Below are 26887 nucleotides of genomic sequence, written 5' to 3' on the forward strand. Positions count from 1 at the left end.
ACATGTATAATATAATGTGGAATAGTTATTTAGTTTATAAGATTATTTTTAGTTCACGTTGATATCCCGAGCTGTAATTTTCCGCCACATTGTAGTTTTTATTCAGTCCACCTTCGTTTAGTAACCATGGGGACGCATTTTACAAAGGACTACATATCCCAGCTGGCACTGCGACGTTTACGGAAGTGAGCCGTTTAGTTCGACCGTTACAGGAGTTGTGCACTGCCACTTATAGCAACATATCGATTTGTATTGCGAACCTGGAAACGAAAGAAAGCTTCTGAAAGTTTTGTTAAAATGGAAACTTCACTGGAATCCGACGAAGATGAAGAGATGGGTACATATCAGAAGAAATTAAGAGGTAATGAATGATATTTGTGAGCTAGCTTAAAGTGCTGCTGCATCTCTGCGTTGGTTTTGTATTGTTTATTAAACAAAAAAAAAAACAACAAAAATACCTTTGCATAGTTTTTCTTCGTGTCATTGTAACAGCACAATTTTAGTGGAATCCGCTAGATAAATGTCCAGCTGGTTTATTAGTCAGACAGACCCAGGCTCGTTTGTTAGCAAGTTAGCATTTCGAACTGAGAATTTTAGAATATTTCATATACTGTTTAAATTAGAAGTTGTGCATGTTTAATCATCAGAAGTAGTAGGTCATATAGCAAAAATGACAACACCTTAACCATCAGAATTGTGCAAAACGGTTACTAATGTTTTACTGTATTACTAATACAGTCACATACTTTAAAAACTGTATAGTGGTGTTATTATATAACAGCATCTATATTATAATATCATAATACCATATTGTTGATCTCTAATAACAGAAATAAATGACAAATAAAAATGTATGTTGCTTAAACGTATGAGAAACAAACAATGTATATATACGTTGAGACATTTTATTTATTTATCTATTTGTTTATTAAACCGTTAATAAATAAACGGTTTTTAAACTGGTCCGACAAGCTGGTATTAGTTTGTGGTTAATTTATAGGTTCCCCATAGTGATGATTGCACACATCAGTTTAGTGTGTTTAGACTACAGCTTTTTCCAATTTAATTTTGAAAATGTTTTAGAGCGAGCCAACCGCAGCATACAGCAGCTGAGCAACATGCTGGTGAACCAGAGCTGTGACAATGAAGCCCTGGATCAATCGAGCAGTCAGCACAGTTCATCAGAGAGCTCGAGACAGCAAACACAGCAGAGCGAAGCGGGTACAAATCCGTACATTTCACACTTTTGTGTTTATGCACCTACTCTATAGAGGAAGGAGATTGTGCTTATCATTTATGTTTTTTATGTTTCAGTCAGTCAGCTCCGTTCATTGCTTCAGAAACAAGCTAAAGAACTCGGCTCTCCTTCTCCTTCCAAAAGGAAGCCTGTTCCAAAGGTAAGGTGTTTGTCTGGTTTGTTAACAAATGTGAGTTCAGATTAAAGATTAGACTTTAGATTAAAGCCAAAGGCTGGATGCTAAAACAACGATTGTATAAAAGAATAGCTAGTTCCGAAACGTTAATCATATAGTAATTTAAGATAAAAAGATTTCAAATAAAATAATTAGAAAAAAAATATTTTACAAAACGTATGCTTTTAGTGCAATTCTCTGAGTGCACATATTCCAGTATTGATCAGACTCCAGAAACACCTCTGGTCTGGTGTTGATAGTCTGCAAGGACACACACATGTTTAAATGCTTAAAATCTTGATCTTGATGATTTTATTTTTTTCATTTCAGTGAGTTTATTTTTATTCATTAATACACCCTGACCTCTTCTGTCTGGCAGAAACAGGAAGATGGTGATAGTTTACCTGAAGTCCAGGATCTGGTTCCCATCATTCACAACCAGTCCGAGTACATCCAACACCTTGAGGCTGAAGTCAAGTTCTGCAAGGTCAGTCCACTTAACTAGTGCTAGATTATGTTGTTTCTTTACATTCTATGGTCTTTTTACACTGCCCATGTACACCACATTAAGCTGCTTCCACATCATTGTCTAAAAATAGATAAATAAAGTGGCCTGTGAGTGTATATTTATAACGTGTTTTTCCTCAAAAAGGAAGAACTACTTGCGATGAAGCAACGAGTCAGGGTAGTGATTGTAGAGAATGAAAAACTGCAGGAGGAGCTCAAGGCAAAGATGCTAGAAGACACTCTGAAGGAATACACTCTGCTGGATGGCACGGTATTTTACTTTTGGAAATTATTTTGGAAAATGACTGAATAAATGAATGATGAATAACGGAGTACACAGGTACAGTAACACCATGCACATTTTTGTTTATGTTTTCTTCCCTCCATGTGTTTTTATTTCTTTCTCTTTTTTTTTTTAGGTACATGCTGAAAACTCATTAGATAAAATTAGCTCGACACCGGCAGCAAAACCAAGACGGGACTTCATTCAAAAAACAGATGACAAGAAGTGGGAAAAAGAGCTGGTATGTGGCTGATGCTTGAGTTAAATAACCAGCATTATTTTTTTACTGTTGAAAAAAAATCATAATTTTCTCATTATATCAGTTGGATTCTCTGCCTCACAGTTCTAGTGATGTTAAACCTACCATGTTTTTAGGAAACTGTGTGTGTTAATGTTTGTTTAACACTCATACTCTTACTATTTCAGGAGCAGTTAAAATGTTTGTACCAAGCACAGTCTGAGACACTCGAAGCTCAGGTTGTTTCACTGAAGTAAGTGCTGCACTGATTTTGAGTCGGCGACGATCACGTCAACGTCAAAACGGTCAAAACAATCTGTATGATTCCTCTTTCACTTTCAAGCAGCTTTGGCTTGTTCATTTAGGAAGGAATTGATGAGTGCTCAGACAGAATGCGAAGACCTGAAAGAGCGTCTGAGGCACAAGGAAGCGATGACCGGTGTACCGGGGGCTGGTCAGCGTGTCGGAGGTTTGTGTCTGAAATGCGCTCAGCATGAAGCAGTACTGGCAGAAACGCACTCCAACATTCACATCCAGGCCATCGAGCGTCTCACCAAGTGAGTGGGACATGATGCTTTCATTGTATATTTAGTATCCTGTTCCTTGCTAGGCTGTAAGTATTAACATACTTGTATAAAAACCACACTATATTTACCCTTATTCAGTTATATGTACATATTACTACACCTTCTGTATAACCTCGTACCCTTATTTATTACACTGCCACTTGTAAATAAGCCATCTATGCAATTCTGGTTTGATGCTCATTGCATTTCATTGGCTCTGTACATGTACCTTGCACAATGACAATAAAGTTGAATCTAATTTAATCTTTTCAACCTTTTTACAAGTTATCAGATTTGTCTGGATTGCAATTGACACTTAGACAGATTGTTCCAGAGAGTATTTCTATTCCAAATCAATATGCTCTTAAAGAAAGAAAGAAACATGCTACTAGCATAAGGATTACAGCCCCTTCAGATTACTAGTGGCTTTGCACATTGTTTGTCATCGGTTGTTATCCATTCTTCCTGCCAGTTGTGCTGTAAGATCATCAGGTTTTTCTTTGACTGTAATGGTCAAGCATTGCCGCATATTCTCAATGGGATTCAGATCTGGACTTTAACTTAGCCACTATATAACACTCAGCTTTTTGTTTTTAACCACTCCTGCCTCTCTGTGGCCTTGCGTTTGGGATGATCAGGTTCTCTTGTGATTTCTCTCTGCTTCATTGCTCCATCCATTCCCTCTTCAAGTTTAGGGTTTCCCAGAGCCTGATGCTACCACCACTATTTCACTGTGGCACCAAAAAACAAATTTTCACTGAGTCACTCTCATGTGGATCTTCTTGAGCTATTGTTTCTTCCTAGCTACCCTGAACCACTGTACTTCAAGTGACTTGGTCTTGCTGTGGCCTTGTCTAGCTAGCTTAGGTGGTGTGTTGGAACTTCCTGTTCATCCAACAGCTTCTTGGGATGTCCAGTCTCTCAGATTTTATTTTTCACTTTATTCCTGTGGTCTGAAAATATATTGCCTTACCTTTAACTTCATTAAAACGCTCCTTAGGCTTCGTTCAAACTAGCCACCACAGACGGAGCTGTTTAACAAATATGAAAAACAATACTGGCATGAAGAATTTGTGCAGTTATATGTTGTTCTATAAACAGACAATTCTGATCATTTCCAGGGGGCATTGAATACATTCGCAAGCCACTGTGTACAAGTTTTGTTTGGATGGGAAGAACTACTACTAGACATGGCCAGTAGATTCAATGATTGCCAATAAGTCTGAAGTTAATAGAAAGTCCATTAACATCAGTATGTTTACTTGATTATTTATTGATTGTTTTGGGGGTTTTTCCTCATCAATGATTAAAGCTCACAGCAAGGGTAGGACGATAGCTGCTAATGATTTTCTTTATGCAGTAGATCAGTTAATCTATTGATTATGCCCCACAATGGAGCAGCTAGTCTCTAAAAGGACATTATAAAAACAGTGTTCCTCCTGGGAGACGTTTATGATTAGTGAACAAACAGATTGTGGTCATTGCGTTTTAATGAGAGACCCGTTGACCCCGATGTTAGCTTTTGAGAGTACTTGAAAATCCTGAGTGATTAAAAACCTTTTTTGCTGTGTGTGTTTGTGTGCGTGTGTTTGCTGTAGAGAGCGAGACGAGCTGATGACTGCGCTGTGCTCTCTGAGGGCCAGTCAGAGCGAGGCGCAGCAAAGGGAGTGGGCTGCCTATCATCAGGTCAAACAAGCTGTAGAGATGGCAGAGGAGGCGAACTTGGAGAAGACAAAGGTGACACACATCCTCACTTTTGCATTTGTGTCAGCAAGTCAAAGGGAAAATCAGAACTTATAAAAACAGCCAGAATAAATAAATAAATAAAAAAAAGCTCCAATATAAATTAGGTTTTTAAAAAAAATTATTTATTTATTTTTCTGGCAGCGATATACTTTGACTTCTCTTTTTTTTGAAGAAATATTAAAATATCATGACACAGAGATGTTTCTTTCTGGCCTTTTATTTATTTGTTTGTTTGTTTGTCTATTTATTTGTTTATTTATTTATTATTTTTTCTTTTTTTCCTCAATGTAAATGTATAATTCTCTGTGTTTATTGTAGAATTTGTGTAATTGTATTATGGCAGATTAAATTAAAAGAATAAATAGCAGTTTCTTTAAGACTATCAGTGTTTTAGTGTCTCAGTGAAGTCAGAAATAAATCTGTAAATGTTCTTTTTTTTTACTTTTGGGGAGCTTTAATTTTTAGAAATTACTTTATTTTACTTTATAATTACTTTATTGTATATTAATATACTATTTTATTACTTGTTTACTCTTATGGACAAACATTTGCTGCTGTGTGAAGGCCAGGATTGAGAAAAAAGAATATAAGGGATTATTTGATTTCAACACAAGGATACGTGTTCAGCAAATGCGGCTCTTCAGAAGTTTTTTATTTTTAATGTGAGCAACTGATTTTTAAGGTGTAGTCAGTATCTAGTACCCAACATCAATCATCAACCCAAAAAGTGCTTACAAGAACTGTTTTTCTTCCTGGGTGTTAGGCACAAGTACAGTGTGAGCATGTTCTCGCTGAACTGGCCAGACAGAGGGAAAGACTGGAGAAGGAACTTGCTTTGGAGCAGGAGAAGATTGCACAGGCGAGGGATGCAGCTCGCTCCGAGAGCAAGAGAGAGAAAGAGGAGCTTGCCCAGATGGTCAGTACATTTAGCCGAAAGGATTATTCCCGCAAACCTGCAACCTTTGAATTTTAACAACGATATACCACTTAAATATTCTCAGAGTCTTTTTTCCCCAATTAATAATTATAAATAAAAATGTATAAGATGCATCACACTGTCATGTTTCTGTCATGGTTAATGGAGACATTTGGAATAAATTGAGAAACTCCTTTTCATTAATGTGAAATAATGTCCATTTGGATTAAATTTTTGCTTGAGCTAAAAGATAAGTGTATATACATAATAGTTTACAAAAAATAATGGCAGAAATTCCAAAAAAAAAGATTTTCTTCTTGTTCTTCTTCTTCTTGTTCTTCTTGTTCTTCTTCTTAATAATAATAATAATAATAATAATAATAATAATAATAATAATAATAATAATAATAATAATATACCTCTTGGCAGGTCAGGGAATGTTTGTGTTCATATAAACTATATGATGACACCATTATGATAAGTAACAACTTAGTGAATGGAGACCGTTTTAAAAACAAGGTTATGTTTGCTACCCTCTAGTGGCTAACTACTTGTGTGTGTATATATATATATATATATATATATATATATATATATATATATATATATATATATATATATATATATATATATATATATATATATATTTGTTTTGCTATTGCTAATTATTGCTTATTTTATATACACTCACTGAGCATGTTATAAGGAACACTATACTAAATCATCCTCAGTTCTTAATGGCATGAACTCTGGTCGTGCTGTCATGACTTCATCATGATGCAGTACTTTAATGCTGTTAATCTCCCATTCTACAACATCCCAAAGGTGTTCTACTGGATTCAGATTCACTGACTTTGAAGGCCATTGAAAAACCCAGAACTCATTCTCATATTCATGAAACCAGTTTAAGACAACTGTAGCGTTGCGACATGGTGTATTATCATGATGAAAGAAGGCGTTAGAAGCTGTCGTGCATCCTGAGATGCTTTTCTGCTCACCACAACTGTACTGTAGCCTTTCTGTCGGCTCAAACCTGTCTGGTCGTTCTCCATTGACCTCTCTCATCAACGAGGCGTTTCTGTCAACAGTTCTGTGGTTTTTTTATCACCTCATGCTGTGTAAACTCTATAGACTGTTGTGTGTGAAAATGCCAGGAGATCAGTGGTCATAGAAAGACGTGAACCAACCTGTCTGGCTCCAGCATTCATTCCATTGTGAAAGTCACTGAGATCTCAGATTTATTCCCCATTTCTGATGACTGATGTGAACATTACCTGAAGCTTCTGGCTTGTATCCAAATGATTTTATACATTATACTACTGTCACACGATTGGTTAATTGGTGTACAGTTGTTTTTGAGAAAGATCTTAGTGATGTTTGATGCATGATTGTGTATATTTTAGGTCAAAATTTCCAGTAGAAATGTAAGTTTCTACAGGTTTAGCACAGCATTGAGTCTCAAAGCACTGCATGCGTTCTGTGCAATGCAGGTGACCTCCTTGACATGCAGAGTGGCCGAGCAAGAGGGACTTTTGGATCGAGGAGACCGAGAGAGGAACTCCCTCAACACTCAGCTAGAGGAGGCCTTTAAGAAGCTCACCGCTCAGGAGACTGACAACAGCCGGGTAGAGAAAGCACACACAGGGAATTCAGTAACTCTCAGGGTTTTCTGCTTCACCGCAAATGTTCTAGTCTGTTCACCATGCTGTATTTCAAAACATGAAAACATAAATCATAATCGTCATGTTTTTTGTTTTATTTAACGTTATATGGATTACGTGGAAGTGAATTGTAATGGAAATAATTGAACACCAGATGGCAGTAGAGCTATGTAAATGGATGGCACAATTGGGTTTCTTCACCTCTTGTGTAGGCATGTGTAGAGTTGTGAAAGTGTCCTCTTATTCATTTGATATTTGGACTGACAACTTTGACTTTGGAATAGGAATGTTGCAGTTATGAAAAGTGATCCTGGATGTAACAGTTCTGTCATAAAGCTTATGGCACTGTGTTTTAGACATGTGGGGAGCTGCGCTACCAGTTAAGTCAGGCCCAGCTTAAGAGAGAAGAGGCTGAGAGGGAATTACGGGACTCTCGCTCTAACCTGGGCCGGCAGCTCGAGTTAACACAACAGGTAAGAGACTGCTTGGGTTCAGGGTTAAAAAGAAATATGAATGGTACCTTCTGCATCGTGTGCTATATAATTCAGAACATAAGCATATTAAAATAAGCAGTACATGTATTCCCCCTTCTCTCTCTTTCTCTCTCTCTCTCTCTCTCGGGTTTCAGGAAGTGCAGAAGCTGGTTGCAGAGCTGAGTGGCAGCCAGCAGCGTTTGGAGGAGGCCCAGAGGGCAGAGGGCCGAGCTCGGACGGAGGCAGCCGGCCTGGCAGAGGGGCTGAACCGCGCCCAGCGCCAACTGCACCTCACCAGGTAACCCCCTTAATCCTATTACATGCCACAACACTGCGCCCGTCCGCACGCTGTGCTCAGCACAGTGCCAGAGGCTCGGCTGGAAGGCACCCGCACTTTATTAAAACGCCACAGTACACCGTGTGCCAGGGGAACAGGCCCGGAGAGAGCGGGCACATGCTGACCCTCCGAATAACGTCACCAGAGTGCTGTGCTCTGTTTGTTGGTTTTAATGGTAATTAGCAACACTCAAGCTACTTCGAGTGTCATCTCTGAGTTAGGCTTAGAGCTGATCTTCAGAATTTTGCACGGAGCCTTAAGGATTTGAGGCTGTGTTTGGACAGAGATTGTTTATTAGAGAAATACATTTCGCTGTTTACTGAAAAGATCCCGATATTGTTGCCCTTATTGTTGAAAAATAAAGGCAGGATTTCTCATGTAAAAGAAGTCTAATTTTACACCATCACTCTTGCACCATGAATTCACAATGATTAGTGTAAGCAAAGCAGCAATTTACACATTCATTAATTTACATTAACATGGATACATTAACAGTGTGCCAGTCTCACGAGGGCATGTTCTATCACCAGACATTGGGTTGAGGTTTTTTTTTTTACTGAAGTGGTGAGGTGGTGCGTGTTCCTGCAATCTTGCCAAAGTGCGTCGAGAATCTTTTACTGACGAACCCGTGTGTCAGTTTGGCTCAGGGTGCAGGTTTAATTACTCTAAGGCAAGATTTTTGAGAATTCTTTTTGTTCCTGTCACTCGTGTGGCTCTCTGATTTGCAGAAAGGACGAAGGTCACGAGATCAAGTACGCAACAAATATGAACGCATATCCTGTTAAAGTTCTGTTACAGTCTTTACAGGACTATACAGTGCTGATGCACAGATGTAGCATTTGTGGGAAAAAGTGTCTGTAGGTTTTATTCCTTTACCCTCTATCTCGATCCTGGTGTTGGCCAGCAGTGATGTAAGGCAGCGAGCCATCGTCAATGGGTGCGAATAAAATCCCATGCTCTGTTTCTCAAGAGGTAGCGTGTGAGACAGCTGCACAGCTGCAGAGGAGGGACAGCATCTGTTCAGCAGAGGAATGACCGAGTATTACGACGCGGCCGTATATTGTTTATGAGGTATTGCAGGGAACCATGCTGTTCGGAAACGTAGTAATTTGGACAATTTGTTTACATTTGGTAAAGTCCTTGTGTGTTGAGAAACCACATGATCCATTTCACCTCTTCTACTGTACGTAAGAGTGTGGTGATCAGTTAACGGGAAAATAATTAGTAATACCCAATAGGTTTTCCATTATTTTGAATATTATACAGCAAAGAGTATCTACATTTTTTTTTTTGTTGTTTTATTAATGTATAGATCCACAGTCTACTATTCGATTCTGGACTTTATAACACATCTCACAGAAGGCTGAAATACTCAAATGACTCCTTTGACACATTGCTAAGTCTTTTATTGTTCCAGATGAGCACTGTGAAATGTGGAGGTTTTGATGAATCACGCCATCACATAACAGTCCAATTCAGTCCAAGTTAAAGGCACCGTAGCCTTTGTTTTAAACATCCTAACCTTATTTACCACAATTGAATCCCTTCTGTAAGACGGTCTTTATAGTGAATTTATGACATGGGATGTTCAATCCCATTTGCCATTTATTTTTAAAAAGAAAATGACTATGCAGTTTGTATAATAATAGGAATTATGATTTAAAATATCACGCATAGTAATAATAATGTGTCGTCTCCTCGAGAACGTGGACTGTCTTAGGTCCTCCAAGAAGCGCTGAAACTTTTATCCTTTGCAGGATCGATGCTGCCTACTGTCTCAGTTGCACTGACGCTGCTACACTTTAACCACAGAGTCCAGTCTTTGGGACTTTTCATCTTTTTCAGGAAACAAGGAAACCAAAACTAAAATCGGTTAAGGCAGGCAAAGCACATCTCTGCAATAAAGTATGATTTGTGTAATTGTCTAGACTTAGAAACAGTGTAAAATGGCAAGATGTTTAGTTTTGTGAGTGACTGAAACAGGGTTTGATGGTTTAGCCAGCGCAGTGTTCAGCTTGAATTATTTATTAGTGCTAAACTGAGGTTTGTTTGCCCAGTGGGTAGTCTGTGCAGGAACAGTAGTGAAGCAGACGACTCTGTCCTTTAAATGCTCTTTACTTGCTCTCACACCGGCAACAAAATGGCCTGTTGAAGATCACAGAGGTTAAGCCGCTGACCAGCCTGGCTGTTGGCAGCACAGAGGTTTTTAGCTTTTGTGTGTGTGTGTGTGTGTGTGTGTGTGTGTGTGTGTGTGTGTGTGGTAGATGTGCACTGCTGGAGCAGGTTCTCTGGACCTGCCACAGTGCACAGATGCATCAGACATCTGTCCATTCTTTTTGTCTTCCTTGGGGCTAAGACTTGTCTTCTGCAGCTCTCTCTTGCTTTATACCAACTCCACACAGACGGATCAGCTGTAGCTCGTGTGAGAGCAGGAACGTCAGACACCCTGCTGGGTGGCCGTGTGAACGAGGCCTCTGAAGCTGCCCTTTGATTCTCCTCTTTTCTTGTTCTCATCTCAGCCCGAGTGATCACAGCTCGCTCCAAACGGACGCAAATGAAGCAGTTGTCTTTTGTTTGTGTCCCCCCCTCCCCTTCTGTCTTTCTCTTTCCTTTTCTTGCTGCTTTATTTTTTTGGGCCCTCTCCCGGGCTCCCCAGCCCCCCGGCGCATGTCGGGTAGACAGACAGGGCCGGCGGCTCCAGCATCGGATCATCAGCCAGCTGTGCGGTGTGCAGCCGAGGATCTGTCCTAATCCCCCCGCTCTGTTCTCCGCCTTCTGACGGCTTTGAGCCCAGACTTTATTCCATTTGTTTGTTTGTTTTTTGTTTGCTTATGCCTTTTTGTCCCCCCACCCTTCACCACCACCACCCCCCTTTATTACTTACACACCCCCAAACTCTCACAACATTCAGCAGACTCCACAACGTGTAAAGAGGGAAAAAAACATGCAAGCCGAAGATCTACATACACTCGCTGCGGCTCTCACCTTCTGATTCACAACTTCATGCTCACCTCTCTGGGTTTGATAAGAGTTGATAAGATTTATGGCACTTGGCAGACTCTCTTATCCAGAGCATCTTACAAACATATTTTTAAAGTCTCTACCAGTGAATGCAGCAATACTGGCCCACTAGGTCATGGACTCCAAACACCATCACTCTAAGCGTTGGTGCGTTTCTCTAAGCGTTTCATGACAAATATTTTCACCTGTTGTTATGACCAAAGAACTAAGTACTCAGCGTAACACAGATCCTACATATCAAACTAGCACATGTTTATCACCAACTGTGCATAAGACACAAATCAGCCCTGGACTTTTTATTAGCATTATCTTGTCTGTGGTGTAATCTGACTGGATTGTTTAAAAGTGCCCACGTCATCCTGAGACATCAAGTACATCTTTATTACTATACACAGCGGAGTTCAAACGTCTTCCCAAAAACGTAAACTCTAGCGTGAACATGGATACAGTAAAACACGATTTTGTCCTGCATTGCTGATTTTCCTATCAAGTCAATGCTTTTGTGTTTGCTTTGGACCAGAATGCAGAGAGACATGTATTATTATTATTATTATTTATTTATTTGTTTTGCGGTTGTTGTTTGTGCTAAAGCTTTGTAAAACATTTATTTTTAGTAAATCTCTCATTTCAGAGGGCTAATTGAAATTTCGCTTGCAGCGTGAGATGACACATGGCCTTAGAAGTGAATGTGTTTGTGGTTCATCACACTTCAGAAATAGACATGATGCATGAAAAGTGTTTAAAGCATTTAGATTTAATTGGGTGTTTGGTGTGTAGTATGTGCAGAACTGTCGCACAGAGGTCTGGAGAGGGGGCAGTACACAACTTCTTAGGGTTTTTTTGAGCAACTGTGTTTCAGCAACTCCCGTACTGATGATCATGAGGCCTCTTGCACTATGCTGACAGTGTCATTGACTTGTCCTCTGAAAAAGTTCTTGTTCTAAAGCCCATAAAGCACCGAAGACCTACTGCAGCGTTGGCGTAAAGCACTTTCTCATCCCACCCCAGAATTCCATTAAACTTTACACGCCTCTCTGCCTTCCTTCAACCTCACATGAGTGTGTTTGTGTGTGTGTTTGTGTGTGTGGGAGGGCAGAGCACAATCCCCCGAATAGGCGAGAATGGGAAAATGAATAAAAGAGCGAGCAGATGCAGATCCATGCCAGAGGGAGGCTGCCACTGTGCGTGAAGTCTGCCGCTCCACCAAACTGCTGCAAGACCAAGTCGGTGGGAGGTGCGTGTACCATCCGACGGGCAACAAAAGAACGAAGCCTGTGCCCTTCGTCAAAAGTAGTAGGGAAAAAAGAAAGGAGGCTGCCGCCAGCCGTGAGAAGCCATGTTCGCGCTTTGGGGCGAGGGCGGGCGCGGGCACTGGCAGGTAGGAGGGCGGTTTGCGAGGTGCTGGGCAGCAGCCATCTTGTTGGGGGAAGCAGATGGCAGCAGGGCTGGGAGGGGAGGGGCTGCTTAGCAGAACTAATCAGACAGTAACGGATGGGGCAGCTGGGACCGCTGCCGGCCAGGCGGGAGAGCTCCATGATGTTGACAGTGGTGTGCCCATTGGCCTGGCATGAGACCTTGCCACGTCTTCACGCCTCGCCTACAAGGCTGCAGGCCCTCACTCCTCCTTCTCATGTGGCACAGGGCCGGACCACAGCCTTTGTCTTCTGTCTTTCTCGACCTCACCGAACGTGACATCACATGGCCTTTTGTTTGGAAGACTTCAGCTTTGCCCCAAAGTCTAGTATACTGTAGTTGTGTATATGGGTGTAACATCTTCTGTGTATGTGCTACACAATCTACAGTAACATTTGCAGTCTATTCTTCTCATCATCCAGTCATCCAGGTTACGAAATCCTAATAGAAGGAAAGTCAGTTGTCACACAATCTCCTTATTAGTTAGTTACAACTAATAGAACTAATTCCCTGGTTGCTTTACAGCCATCGTGTGTTCAAAGGCATGTTGCTCCCACAACCTGGCATGTCAACAATGCTGTTATTAACAAAAAAAGAAGAAATCTAAAAAGATCCAATCTGGGTAATATAACTGTTATAGGACTACATCATATTTATATATGGCATTGATAACTATCATGGGTGTTCAAAGTTAGACACAGATTGAACTCCTTAAACTACCAAAATATATTAGCATGTCTAGACTTTCAGTTACTGTAAAAGCCATAGCAATAATAATATACTTAACAACAATAAGCATATTTCTACTGTTCTGTTGTGAAGGTCTTATTTTTATGTACAAGTTGAAACATTTTTTTCCCCCTCTTGTTACATACTGAACTTTTTGTGTATGTGGTTTTAAGTGTATCTGTAGCTCCGCAGTGGTTCATTGTAATCTTTAAGCATTGCGATTTCAGTCATTTTGTTCCTATAATTATGGAAAACACACTGTCCCAATCCCACACAAGCATGCGTTTTTACTCCCAAATGTATATAATGAGTATTATATAAATATGTTGCTGGTGATTTCTCCACTTAAACTCAATAAATATCGACAGGTTTTGTTTTGCCATGCATTCACATTCATCATTAATGAGCAAATCAGCATCATCCATGTTTTAGGCTGGACTCCTTTTCCTGAGTATAATGTTTTTGGGTTTAATTATTTACATAGAAATTACATAGAAATGTTTGTTTATTTGAGTTTTTTTTTTACTTAGTATATGTGGGCACTTTATTATGTAACTATTAGAAGGCGCAGAAGGTCACGTTTCTCAATGTAACAAACAGGTCTATTACTATCACTTATGATTAATTACTGAATGTGTGCAAGGCTCTTTAGACAACAAGGGGGGAAAAAAGGCTGAAAGTTTGGGACAAAACTTTTATAGCGTTCCTGAAACTCACAACCACTTGCACTTGTTCTGAGAGATCGTACACACGGGGTTAGACGTCTCACTTTGTGACGCTGTCATGTATTACTGGTGACTTCCTCTCTTTATCTTAGGTTCGACATGCTTCTGTGCTGGCCTGTAAGACAAGATGCCATGCCAGAGGCTATGCCTCTCAATTGAGCAAGATCTCAACTCATTTGCCAGTCATTTACTCCATTATTTAACACCCTAACCAAGTTCAAGGCGGTCACATGTGTGCCATTCATTTGCAGCTCTGTACTGGGAGCCTGTATAGACTCGGGAGAACACGGTCTCTGAACCTGATTTTCCTTACACAGTGCCAGAGCTTCCTTCATCTGTCATGAGCAGAATGCTTCTGTTTATAGTAGCTGTAGGCCAAATATGTAGTCATAACCACAATTAATAGTGTGTTACTAATCGTTATTAATAAATGCTTTAATATTTATATGATAATAATAATCAATGCTCGGAGTGGTGGAAAGTTTATTATTTTCCAATAACCTATACATAAAGAAGTGTTTGTTCCTCATATACCACAGCAGTTTGACAACAGTACAATTTTTTTAATTTAATAAGAATGACACATCATGCTTTTGAGCTGTTTTATGTTTCAATGAGACATTAGTTGGAGTTCTACAATCAGCCGCTCTTCAATCCTGAAAACTACAGTGGTGGAAAACCTAAACACTGACACTGGAGACTCCTTCCAAACATCTCCTAACCTCTCCTGTAGCCAATTATATCTTTATATAGATATGCAGTATTATATATATAGCTTCTTTTTTTATCTGAGATTATGTTAAGATTATGTGAAGTGTCTTCTAAGTGAAGGATGAACGCCTGGAGCCTCGGTGAGAGCTGCTGTTATGGAAAATGATCCAACCACCCGAGTAATCAAAATCAATTCAGCTAAGATGTAGTATCATTAAAAATGACCAGTCCTATTATTTAGGATTATATCTAAACCCAAACATGAGCATGGTCAGTATTTAGTATTGCACACAAAAGTTTATTTATTTATCGCAAATAAGTGTCAGAAAAGTGTCCAGAACTAAACATTCCTTCACATGATTCAACGCAGTCATACTTTTTCATTTTTTTATTTGACTCACCCTCATACTTTTGTTAAACGTACAACGATTAGATGTATGTTAATGTTCAAATGCAAAAAAAAAAAAAGGTCCTCCAACAATGCCCGACTATAGAAACGCATTTAACCGTATGATGTATCTTTTTTAAGTTCTTTTGTGTTGTTCAACAGTCCTAGTAATGACTTTGGGAGGAAGGAAAGCCATGGAGCAGTGTTAGAGTGCCATGGCCTAGCTCTCAGTCAGGCACGCTGGCAAAGGACAGAATGTTATGAGTCCCCGAGGCAAAGTGAAGGCAAATCTGTTGGGTGCAACTGTTCTCACTTGGGCCAGCTCTGCCCAGAGAGAGTGCCCTACTTACTGTTTCTGGAAGATGGGTTGATTTTTCTTCCTGTTCTTTGTGTCCATGACACTTTTTTTTCTTGGTCACTGTAAGTATGCTTGTGTATCCTGTCAGTTTAATGTGCACGGGTGTTTCGGTGTGTTGATAATTGGTGCAGTAAGAATAGGAATATCTATTTATTTAGTTATTTATTCATTCATTCATTCATTCATTCATTCATTTATTTATCTATGTTTGTTTGTTTGTTTGTTTGTTTGTTTGTTTATTTGCCTGTGAATTTTACTTAACTGTGGATATTTGATCCATTGGAATGTTTATTCCAATATATTTATGTTTAACATCACCTCCTCACAGCTCCAGGGTCCCACACTTTGTCCCCGTGGATGCATTGGTGTCCTCCATTGGGTTCTCTGCTTGTCCAAAAATATGCATGTAGGCAGATTGGCTACTATTAATTGCCCCTAGGTGTGAATGAGTGTGCGCATGGTGCCCTGCGATGGACTGGCATCACATCCGAGGTGAATTCTCCCCCCGTGCACCCAGTGTTTTTGGGACAGGCTCTGATCCAACAGGACCCTGAATTCATGGTTTACAAGTTCAATAATTGCTGCTTCTTTTCTTTCTCTCTCTCTCTCTCTCTCTCTCTCTCTTTCTCACACACACTCCCACTCACACACACATGCACGCACATACAGCAGTTTAAATTTTTCTCATCATGGAGCATGGCTCTACTTCTCCATCTGGCAGATAAAGTTCATCACAAAGCTCATGAGGGAGAGCAGAGGAAGTGCTGGATGTCGCCGCCAGACTCACCCATCCCGACACTCTTTTGGTTTAAAGGCACGTGTTTGTTGTGCTCTTCAGCGGCTTTGTTGCTTTTTTCCCACTTAGTTTTGATTTCTTACCACAAACACATGGGCTTTTGGCGGGCACATTTGGTTAGAGGTGGTACAGGTGGGATGTCTGGCATGAGCACCCTGCAGGTCGGCCCCTAGCTCCGGCCATGTGTCCCCCTGCTTAGAGCCGGGCATCAACACCATCACTGGCACATGCCATTTCATCCAGGGAAAGCACTCTGTCCTTAATTTTCTCACTCACTCACTCATCCTCCCTCTTGTGTGTGCTTTGCTCTTCTGTATCAAAGGTTTTACACAAAATGTTTTTTTTTCTTGCCAGCTATTGCTCCTTGCATTAGAGCAAATATTATTACACACTTATGTGAACATGTTATGTGCTAAGTGCTATCTCCACCGATATGACTATCTATAAGAGACATATTGGTGAAAACAGGAAGTTAGTTACAGAAGGTTTGCAGCTCCAGAAAGTGTCTGTGCATGCCGAAGGGAGTGCGAGAGAGAGAGAAGGGGTTGTTTGTAAATCGGTGGCAACTGCAATTCATTTTGCCGCTGACCTTGAGGGGGCTTTGCATTTCTTGAAGAAGAAAGCAGAAGCTGGTGGTAAACAAAGTTCACTTCTGACAGATGGATTGAATGACAGAGAGGTTGCGGGTGCCAGAATAGCCCTGGCAGCGGAGAAAATGTTCAATGCGGTCCAACAGGAGAGGAGGTGTGAACAGGTGCGGGGCTGCTGAAGGAAAGGGGACCAGATGGAGGAAGCCAGAGCCAGTTTAGTTAAAGGAAAAAGGGTGGGAGGGAGCAGCAAACAGGGGGGAGAGCATGCAGAGAGAGAGAGAGGATAGATGAAGGAGGGAGATGGAGAGATAGAGGGGGGGTAGTAGGGACGATAGGAGCGGCATTAGGAGCAGTTAGGATGGAGAGTAAATAGTTGTGTGTGGAAAGCAGATGTGACTTGGGGTGGCAGGTTGGAATCTTTCATCTCTGTGGTTTTTTCCGAGGGATGGTGTGTGTGTGTGTGTATACGCGCGTGTGTGCGCGCATTTGCGCGCGCGTGTGTGTGCGTGTGTGTGTGTGTGTCTCAGAGAAAAACAGGAGAGAAGTGTGATAACTGGTTCAATAAAGGCAGCAAAGCACCTGAGACTTTGTGTGTGTGTGTGTGTGTGTGTGTGTGTGTGTGTGTGTGTGTGTGTTTGCATGTGTATGAGCATGTGTACTGTATGTATCTGTGTGCGTGTCTGTGTGTGTGTGTGTGTGTGTGTGTGTGTGTGTTGTTTTTTCACATATTACTTTATGCTCCATAAGACACATGGAGTTACTGTGACTTAGTCAGTGACTATAGAAAATTCCAAACATTACAACAACAACAAAAAAAATCATGTACTTGGCACTGGGACGATGTGCTAAATTAGATATGAACTACGTATGAAATTAATTAACAGATTCTATTTATCAGTGCTTTGCGTTTGCCCATCTGTTCTACGGTAGACTAATTTAAGTCCATTTGCTATCACTAGTTAAAAATAATGTGTGTTTCTGTTTACCATGTCGTTGATGTTGTGTATGGATTGGCTTTCGTTCCTTTTGGTGTGAACATAAGCAATAATTGAGAGGATTTGTGTAATTACACATCTGCTTCGTAGCTTCTATCTCATCACACACATATGTATATAATTATCATCATTCAGTATTTCCAAATATTATAAAAACTAGGATACCGAAGTCTAATGCAAGCAGTTAACTTGGAACAGTTTGTACCTACATGGCAACAACAGTGTATCCTCGCATGTTTAAGCAGATAGATAATAACTAGGCATGTTGTATAAAGTGCCATTGTTGTAGCACAACTTCATTAACATAGAAACCTCCGCTCTCTCTCCACTACAGCTCTCTACTTCTTGATTGTTCACTTTCACTGTTTGTATTACACCGAACGATAATCAGCACTTGATTATGTTAAATCATGCAGTATTCTAATCGGATCGCGAGTGCTTTATGCTGTTTTATCATTTGCATGGTGCAGGTGTCAGTTCGGCTAACTTTTCCTCCCGTCGCGCGGTACGAGTGCACTTTGTAAAGTTTCCCCCTGCACATGTGTTACCATACAAATGGTGGCAAAGTCTCTTCATGTACTGTCGAGCGGTGATGAAGCCAACCGGCTGCCTCCAATTTGCGCACATTTTAGGAACGGTAGCATTTGGTCATTCCTGGCATAGGATCACGGTGCACCGCGGGGTGCTGCAAACTCTGCGCACGAGCAGTCTGTGGTATTCCAAATCAAATGGGCAACAGCTTGAATAGTGCCCACTTAGGCAGCCCGCGGCCCTCTCCCCTCACCAGCACCCAGCCACCGAGCTTCCTACCACCCAAAGCCACCTTACGGCCGCGAGACATTAGGCCTCGCTCACATTATTACCGCCAGTGAGCAAACACACTCCGAAAACACACCCTGACCTGGCATGGGAGACACGGCCTCTGACCGGCCCCAGCAGACCCCAGAACTGCACCTCCTGTAGCCGGGCAGCTATTCTTGCAGGCATTGCAGGAAGCTATAGTGTGTCTACACTGCTTATAATAGGACTGATTTCGCAGTGGGCTACAGTGTATATAAGATTTGTGTTCAACACATCACACTTAGCTTTGTTAGGATTCACCGTTTTGTAACTCATTTACTTACTAAATGCTGCTAAACTTTTGTACATCATAAACTACAGCGTACGGTTTTGTGCCAAGAATCAATTGCTTTTCCTGACTGGGTGATTTAAAGAAACTGAATAATAATTCTTATTAAGTTCATATAATATGGGTAAAATACAGTGGTTTCACAGTCTGGACCCGGTGTCCTTGCTGCAGGTGATGCGTAGACATTGAGCTCTATCTGCCTCCTGTACACAGCTTTCGGTATGTGAAAAGAAACTCCTATGATATCATTTCTCTATAATTTTATTCATTTGTAGATGGTCGCATAGCAGCATAACAGGTTCAAGGTGCTCCGCTAGCTGAACTTAGCTTGTCCCTGGTCTTTAAAGTGCATCTGCAGCTTGAGTAAAGCGTCCCGCATGTGAGCACACTTGAGTACTGAGTACAGTGTCTTAGGGAACACAGAGATGACAGCACGTGATTTTCTTTTAAATGATTTATTTATTTCTTACAATCAGAAACAAAGCTGGAAGGTCACTTCAGATAGTCCTCATATTCTATCATGCATAACCTCTGAATCACATGCTCCATCTCACCTGCTTAGTCAAGCACTCAGAGCCATTAGCAGAACAATGGTGTACCTCTCCCTCTTGCCGGTGTCCAGACACTCGACTGTAAGCCAACTTTTCTCATCGGAACTTTCTGGCGGTCTGTCTCATGCTAATTGGTCGACAAACACCACCCCTCGCCGGCCGCCCCCGCACCCACGCCTGCCTGGGCCCCCTGGAAAGGCGTGCTAACAAATGGCTGGCTGCGAGGCCTTTGCGAGCCCCCTGCTGAGCGCTGGTGTGGATGGTGTTTTAGGCCGCTGTTCAAGCCCAGCGGGGGTTCGCCGTTCTCTCTCTCTCTCACAGCTCTCGCGGGCGGAGCGCCTTCACACTCCAGACGACAGCAGGCCTGCAGAGACGGTCACTTCTCCAGCTACGTTCCAAACCCAGTGTGTGAGAAAAGTTTTGGGCTTTGCTGTTAATTAATGCACTTTGACTTTGTGCAGTTTCTTTCTGTTTTTCTTTTTTTTTTTTTTTCCAGTCTGTCTCTTTTTGGCCACAGTTATGATTTAAAGAGAGAAACTGTTTTTGGTAACAGAATTTGGTGACGGTTCAACAGTTCATGGTGGAATTTGTTTTGATTTTATATTAGTTAAAAAAAACTGCCTTCATTTTCACACTTGAGTAGTAATGAAGTAACGTGTATGGATCAAGAACTTTAACAAAATAAAAATTGAAATAAAAAAGGCGTTTGTTATTGTGGGTTATTTATGTTGAGTATCTTTAAGAACAATCTGTGATGCATCTTTCTCTCTGTCTCGCTCTTTATCTCTGCAGGAAGGAGAAGGAAGCACTGGAGCGGCATTGTGTGGAGGACATGGCAGCTCTGACCTTCCAGGCTCAACAGCGCGAGCATGAGCTGACACAGACGCTCCAGCAAATGGAAGCGCAGCACGAGAAGAATGGTGGGTGTCCACTGGCGTACTTTCCCTTGCCAAACAACCTCCTCCTGTCATCCCATTCTCCTCCCTCTTCTACTCCGCATCAGGAACACCTGTAACCTTTGGCTGGCCGAAGGGAGCAGATGCTCGGCACTGTAGAGCCGCAGTGCTACATATTAGTTAGCGTTTAAAAATGGAGGGGAAGCGGGCAGCACTGCCCACTGTCTGTTGATTTCAGAGTGCTGCTCTCACATCTGTTGCACCATCTGGATCGACGAGTTTATTTACCTGTGTTTCGAGAAAATTCGAGGCATGCTGATCGCCAGAACAAAGCGCTGGGAAAACAAAGGGCTTCTTTTTGGCGCGTCTGCATGGCACACATGTTGTCTAAAGAGAAATGGCATCAGAGACTCAGCAGGAAACTCTGTGGGCTTATAGATTTAGTCCTTTAATACCACAGACTGCTTCTCCTTCTAAGCATATAATGGCCACTCATACGAGCTAATTATTTTTCCCTCCTTGTGTGCTCGGTCCCGTATTCTCCTTTCTAAAACGATTAGACGTAGCATTATCGCAGCGACCTGCACATGACCAGGCCTTTTGTCCTGATTACTGACTCTCCATTGTGCGAGTGTGCATGCACGAGTGTTGCTCAGTCATGTGCATGTATGTGACTGACTTTGTCCCTACCTCCTGTAAATTCTGACATAGGTCAGCATTTATCTGACTTGACTGTCTTATGCCATCAAACAGTAAACATCTCTCAAACATCTGAGAATACCAGATGCTATGCTATGACTCGTAACAAAAAAAACCTACAACAACATCAACTCTGCTTTATGTTATGACTGTCTTTGCTAACATTTTAACAATATACATAAATATCAACAGCTAGTTACAAACAGGTGATGGGTGTCTATATCAATCGATCAACACCGCCAAATGAAATCTGTATAGTCGGTGAGAGAATTTCTATTGGTTTTGTTTTTCTTACTAAAAAGTGCCTCAGGAGTAAAGTTGCGGTGTGTGACAGGACAATTGCACACACCATGTCACATGTCACACTGTGCTTCATGCAGTCTCAACTTGTGAAAGAGAAAAGGTCAGCTTCTTATACGATCACTGTTCACTTCTCTCTCTCTCTCTCTCTCGCTTGCTTTCGCACTGTCTCACTGATTGTTAGTAAAGTCTGCTCTCTTTTTCTCACACTCACACTTCTTTCCTTTCTTATTTTTCATCTATCATCTACAAGATTAGTGACATTTCCACACTTCCTGCCTGTTCGGTTCAGGGTTTTTTTTTCTTTGTTGTTTTTGTTTTTTTATATGTATATGTATATTTCTAGCACAATTGTTTTACTCCAAAATATTTTTTTGTCACTTTTTATTACTTATGATTTGCTCACAGAGTTGTGAACATAAAAAGTGAAGCGAATGGCAGGCGGATCTGATTAACGTAGATGAATGTGAACGGTTATTTAGCAGAAGTATTAGATATGTACTAAATCTAGGAACTGCAAATCAGTTTTTGGTCATCAACGTACGCACAGGTGCTGATCCGATAAATAGAAAACTCCAGATATATCTCATTCAGTAACGAAAATCAGTTTACTTGTGTCTAAAGTTTTAACTGTATTAACCTAATTGTATGTAGTTAAATAATTATTTGGTATAATATATAATAATACAAGTATCAGAACAGCATTGTGAACACTATTTTTTAAGTTTTTTAAGATATTTTAATAATAATTTTAATACATAATTCTTGTCAGTTGTTCAGAAGCCAAATTGAGTCACAGTTTGTTTACTGAGATTACTGGCTGTTAAACCGTCTAACTCTTAAGTCACTTATGTCTGATGTTTTATTTGGGAGTTCTGATGCCTACATAATCCCATATTTCCACATCCTGTCTCTATCCTGATCCAAAGATAGAGACAAGCTTCTCTCTCTCTCTCTCTCTCTCTCTCTCTCTCTCTCTCTCTCTCTCTCTCTCTCACTCTTTCTTTTTTGGTAGATCAATATCAGATACACAGTATACATGCTCTGAATAACCCTCAGAGTGTGGATATAAATGCACACACGGTAATATAATCTCTTTCTATCTATTGATATATAATTGTCTCTTCCTGCCTATATATTAATTTAACTGGAGGAAGTAAAGCTAAAAAGCCGAACAGATTGCTCATATACAAACAACGTAGTCACTGTGCAGAACACACACAGTGACTGTCGGTTCAGTTAACCAGCCTAATAAGATGAATGTGTGTGCAGTGTGTGTGTGCTTGAGTATCTGTTATTTCAAGTCAAGAATAATTTTATTTTATTGTCATTCCGACTATGTAAAGCTAATGCAGTATTAGTGGCATGAAACAACGGTCCTCCCAGACACCGGTGCTACCTAAAGACAAAGAGCTACATAAGACAACAGGACTGAGGGTAAAGAGTTAAAAAAAAAAAAAAACAGACAAAAAAATATATATATGTATAGGAAAAAAAGCATTTTTATACTCCACGGTATTGTCATAGACTTCCATCTCATAGATGAATTTTCAAAATCATCAATGTCTGATTACAAGCTTAATTATTTTTATTTATTTATTTGTTTATTTATTTATTTATGTTTGTTTGTTTGTTTGTTTGTTTAGTTGTTATTACATGTGGTCACTTCAGAAGTGAGTTGAAGTTTCTGTGCATGAAGCTGACCACGATTCTAATTTTTGGATACTATCGTATTGCAGTTTTCATTTCTGACCCTCGATACACAGTAATAATCACTGAAGGTTTTAGTCTGCAGACTTTTGTGCTTTCTCACACTGTTGTATAAGAAGTCAAGGGCCTGGCATACTTAAATTGTAAACAAATAAAATAATAAAACTCAAAAATAATACCCAAAGTTGATTATTTTCCTATAACAGCGCACAATGTATTTGTTTTTTTTTTTTCCTCTCATACCATAGCAATCTGGTAACAGATAGAATCTATCGATGAATATCGCTTCACACTTGTAACCGCTTATAGTTACATCGTTTTGTAATGGTGTGGAACAAAACAATTTATTTACTTACAACCCCTATCTTTTTTCCTCTCTCTTTAAGTTAATAACTTAAAAGAAGTGCCAATTTTTATGGTACTGAGAAACCAGAAAGCGCCGACATACATCGTACAGCTCCTGCTGTGAATGAGCTGTTACGAAAGGAAGCCAATGTATCAGAGCAAGATCATTAGTGTATATACCTGATGGCACTACCGCCAGAGCTGTGCTGTTAGAGAAAACAAATCAACACCTTCTGGCCAATCAAGAAATCAGCAGCGATGCAGCGTCATTTATGACATGTGCTCAGAGGCTGCTGAATGCAGCTTTATAACATAGTGGTGTACATGTGACCGCTGAGCAATTCGGAAAAGCTGTCAAATAATAAAAGTGATTGACTCGTCGACTACAAAGAATCATAATTCTCTGAATTATGAATGTCCAATGATGGCATTCAGTGAATCCCAAAATGTGTTTTCATTTATGTCCATATAATTTTATTTCTTTAGCTATCTATCTATTTGTGTGTGTGTGTGTGTGTGTGTGTGAGAGAGAGAGAGAGAGATGTTAGAAGTTAAGTGTTCTCCTTCGTTGATATTTACCATGTTTATTTGCTCTGTCTTTGTGCCTCAGTTGCAGACATGGATGTCTTGCTGAGCTTGCAGAATGGCCTCATAGGGAAGCTGAAGGAAGAGTGTCGCACGCTTTGCTCAAGAATGGAAGAGCTGGCCCAGTCTAACAGGCGAGTAGTGCTCAGTTTCCTTAAAGCTAAATGCACGGATTTCTCTCTCTCTCTCTCTCTCTCTCTCTCTCTCTCTCTCTCTCTCTCTCTCTCTCTCTCTCTCTCTCTCTCTCTCTCTGTCTCTCTTCCTTCCTTTCACAAGGATGTTTATATTGTCAAAGACCTATTGAGCTGAAGGTCTGCGTTAAAATATTGTATAACATGCGTTTCTGTCCCTGTTAGGGATGCTCTGATATTCTGGGCTAAGTTTCAAGGTTTGTTTGTCACATGTAAACAGTGCATGTGGAAACCATCCAGAAACCTGGGTTAATGAAATACTCCTTCAGAACTAATATATATATATATATATATATATATATATATATATATATATATATATATATATATATATATACACATACACATACACACCAAAATATCACTTTAATCCGATCAGACTTGACACTAGAGCGCTTGCTTTATGCTCATAGCGCAATCATTTGCAAATGCTATATGAAATCTACCTCTTAGTGTTTGCCAGATAAGTGACTTCCTGTCCTATTTACAGTTGTGCAGATTCTATGCCACGGTTTTATCCGACATGCCACAATATCAGGGTGATATATAGAGCAGAGCTGTGAGCAGTGTTATCCAGAACGTTGCATCCTGTCCATGCTCATGTCCCAGTCAGGGATCTGTTGCTGTATGCTGGCACATGGCAGTCTGTCCTGGGTCCTGGCTCTGTTCTGCGCCTATCACAAGCGCCTCTCACCTCAGGCCTCTGGGGTAGTCAGCTGTTAAAACAGCGTAAAGCGCATTACTCACATTGCAGCCTGCAATCTGCCACGGTCAGCCATCCCAGCTTGGGAAGGTACACACAGCTTCTGGCCTGCTTTCTCTCCTCCCCATCCCCCTATTCCACTGAAAAATCAAGAAGACACACAGATAAACAGATTTGTGCTATTTTGTTCCATAGTGTTACTATATAATAAGGACCGCTGTATAAGCATGAACCAGTCCAATCAATCAAACTTTATAGTAGACAAGATGATGGAGGATAACATACTTTTTTTTTTTAACAAGGTCTCCGAAGGTCAGAGATAAAAGTATCTAAAATAATATTTTTAGCATATTTTGAATATCATAAACTTTTTATTTAGCTTTTTTTTTTTTTATCCCCAAGCTAAATCTTATTTGAGACTCGTACCAAAACCATTTGTAAAGCAGAAGACGGCCAGCGAGGCTCGCTGCAGCCAATTATATGCATTTATGTAAATGATGAACCTAAAGGCAACTTGCTGAATATTAAAAGTTTTTTTTTTCCCTGTTTTTTATTCCTTTTAGCCTCCATGCTCTGATTAGTAAAGTGACCGCATTGTTTGCTCCAAAAAAGAAAGAAAAAAATTCTTGACAACGAAAACAGACTGCGTTTATTCTCCACTTTGTGTCATGTCTCATCTGTTCAGAGTCTGTAGTGTGAGTCAGAAGTGGTAATGTGAAACGCCACCACCAAAAACAATATAACCACTTTAAATTCATTCCTTTTAATTGTAGCCACGATCTAGTTAAGGCATTAAAATGTTGTACGTAAGGAATTTTTAAAACATTGCGTGAAATCTGTAATATCTGATTTATCATAGAAATAACGTACTCAAATTTGCACAGTAGGTTATGTCGTGCACTCTGAACATGGATGGATAGGGATGGTGGGTGGATTTAGCTCAGTTATTTATTTATTTATTTATTTATTATTTTAAAGAGATTGGACTTGTGAAGGTTGTGAGTTCAAATCCCAGCACTGCCAAGCTGGTGCCCTTAACCCTCAACTGCTCAGCTGAGTAAATGAAATAAATGGAAGTTGTCTTGGATAAGAACGTCTGCCAAATGCTGCAGTTGCCATAGAAATTCTTAAAAAATACTGACAATAAACGGTGTAAAAATGGTATTTTAAGTTCATTTCCGATTTATTTCTATATTGTTCAGTCACAAAGCATATATAAGTTCAGGATTTAAATGATACATTATGCATTTAAGTTTATCCCTAATAAGTAAGCCAGGGGTGACGGTGGATAGCAGAAAACTCCCTGATGATATGATGAAGGAACCTTGAGAGGAACCAGACTCATCTTCATCTGAGTGACACCAGATAGTGTGATTATAAACTATATCCTTTCCTTGTTTGGTGAAAAAAGTGCAATTATGTAACTAGGAAATTCATTCATTCATTTTTTTTTTAACAATTCATTCTAGTTTTAAAATGAATATTCTATCTATAGTATTAGCGCTTGCACATATACTGTGCATCTTCTGTTGGGGTTTTTAAAAAACAGCTAAAAACCCATCTGTACCGGCAGGCTTTTCCTGTTGAGTGTTAATTTGTCTTTCTTTTTTTAACTTTCATATGTTTTACCTGTTTTACTGTGTGTCTCTGTACAGCACTTTGGTCAGCTAGAGCTGAATTTAAATGTGCTTTAGAAAGAAACTTACTTACTTACTTACTGTACTAACCAATAGAAAAGCAGCTAACCTGTAAAGCGGATCCATCTAATTCACTAGCGTGTTTCCATGCGCGGCCGATTTTAATTACTAAAAGAAATGTGAATTAAACTACTGTAAAAACAAGGACAAACCTGAGCAGCGGTATCCTGATCTCTCAAACACTTCTTCAGTTATCTGCTACATGAGACTGTGAGT

General features: G+C 40.2%; 1 protein-coding gene across 4 annotated transcripts in view; it reads left to right on the top strand.

Moving 5' to 3' along the window:
• The first annotated feature begins 87 nt into the window (after positions 1 to 87).
• Positions 88 to 26887, top strand: part of sdccag8 (SHH signaling and ciliogenesis regulator sdccag8) — a 50500-nt gene continuing 23700 nt past the window's right edge. Inside the window, exons 1-16 of one of the 4 annotated variants that reach the window (XR_003441101.2) lie at positions 88 to 361; positions 1084 to 1221; positions 1315 to 1397; positions 1792 to 1899; positions 2065 to 2190; positions 2339 to 2443; positions 2629 to 2693; positions 2806 to 2997; positions 4605 to 4743; positions 5516 to 5668; positions 7159 to 7293; positions 7686 to 7802; positions 7958 to 8100; positions 19867 to 19949; positions 20338 to 20465; positions 24106 to 24214. Coding sequence is in view for 2 of the 4 variants with exons in the window: in XM_047812531.1 (XP_047668487.1) it covers positions 298 to 361; positions 1084 to 1221; positions 1315 to 1397; positions 1792 to 1899; positions 2065 to 2190; positions 2339 to 2443; positions 2629 to 2693; positions 2806 to 2997; positions 4605 to 4743; positions 5516 to 5668; positions 7159 to 7293; positions 7686 to 7802; positions 7958 to 8100; positions 20338 to 20465; positions 24106 to 24214 (1805 nt within the window). In the remaining 2 variants the exon portion in view is untranslated. Of the gene's footprint in view, positions 362 to 1083; positions 1222 to 1314; positions 1398 to 1791; positions 1900 to 2064; positions 2191 to 2338; positions 2444 to 2628; positions 2694 to 2805; positions 2998 to 4604; positions 4744 to 5515; positions 5669 to 7158; positions 7294 to 7685; positions 7803 to 7957; positions 8101 to 19866; positions 19950 to 20337; positions 20466 to 24105; positions 24215 to 26887 lie in introns of those variants that run through there. The other 3 variants (XM_047812531.1, XR_003441100.2, XM_027150139.2) reach the window with 3 other exon arrangements.

This window comes from Tachysurus fulvidraco, chromosome 4 (genome assembly GCF_022655615.1).
Source record: "Tachysurus fulvidraco isolate hzauxx_2018 chromosome 4, HZAU_PFXX_2.0, whole genome shotgun sequence".
Lineage (NCBI taxonomy): Eukaryota > Metazoa > Chordata > Actinopteri > Siluriformes > Bagridae > Tachysurus > Tachysurus fulvidraco.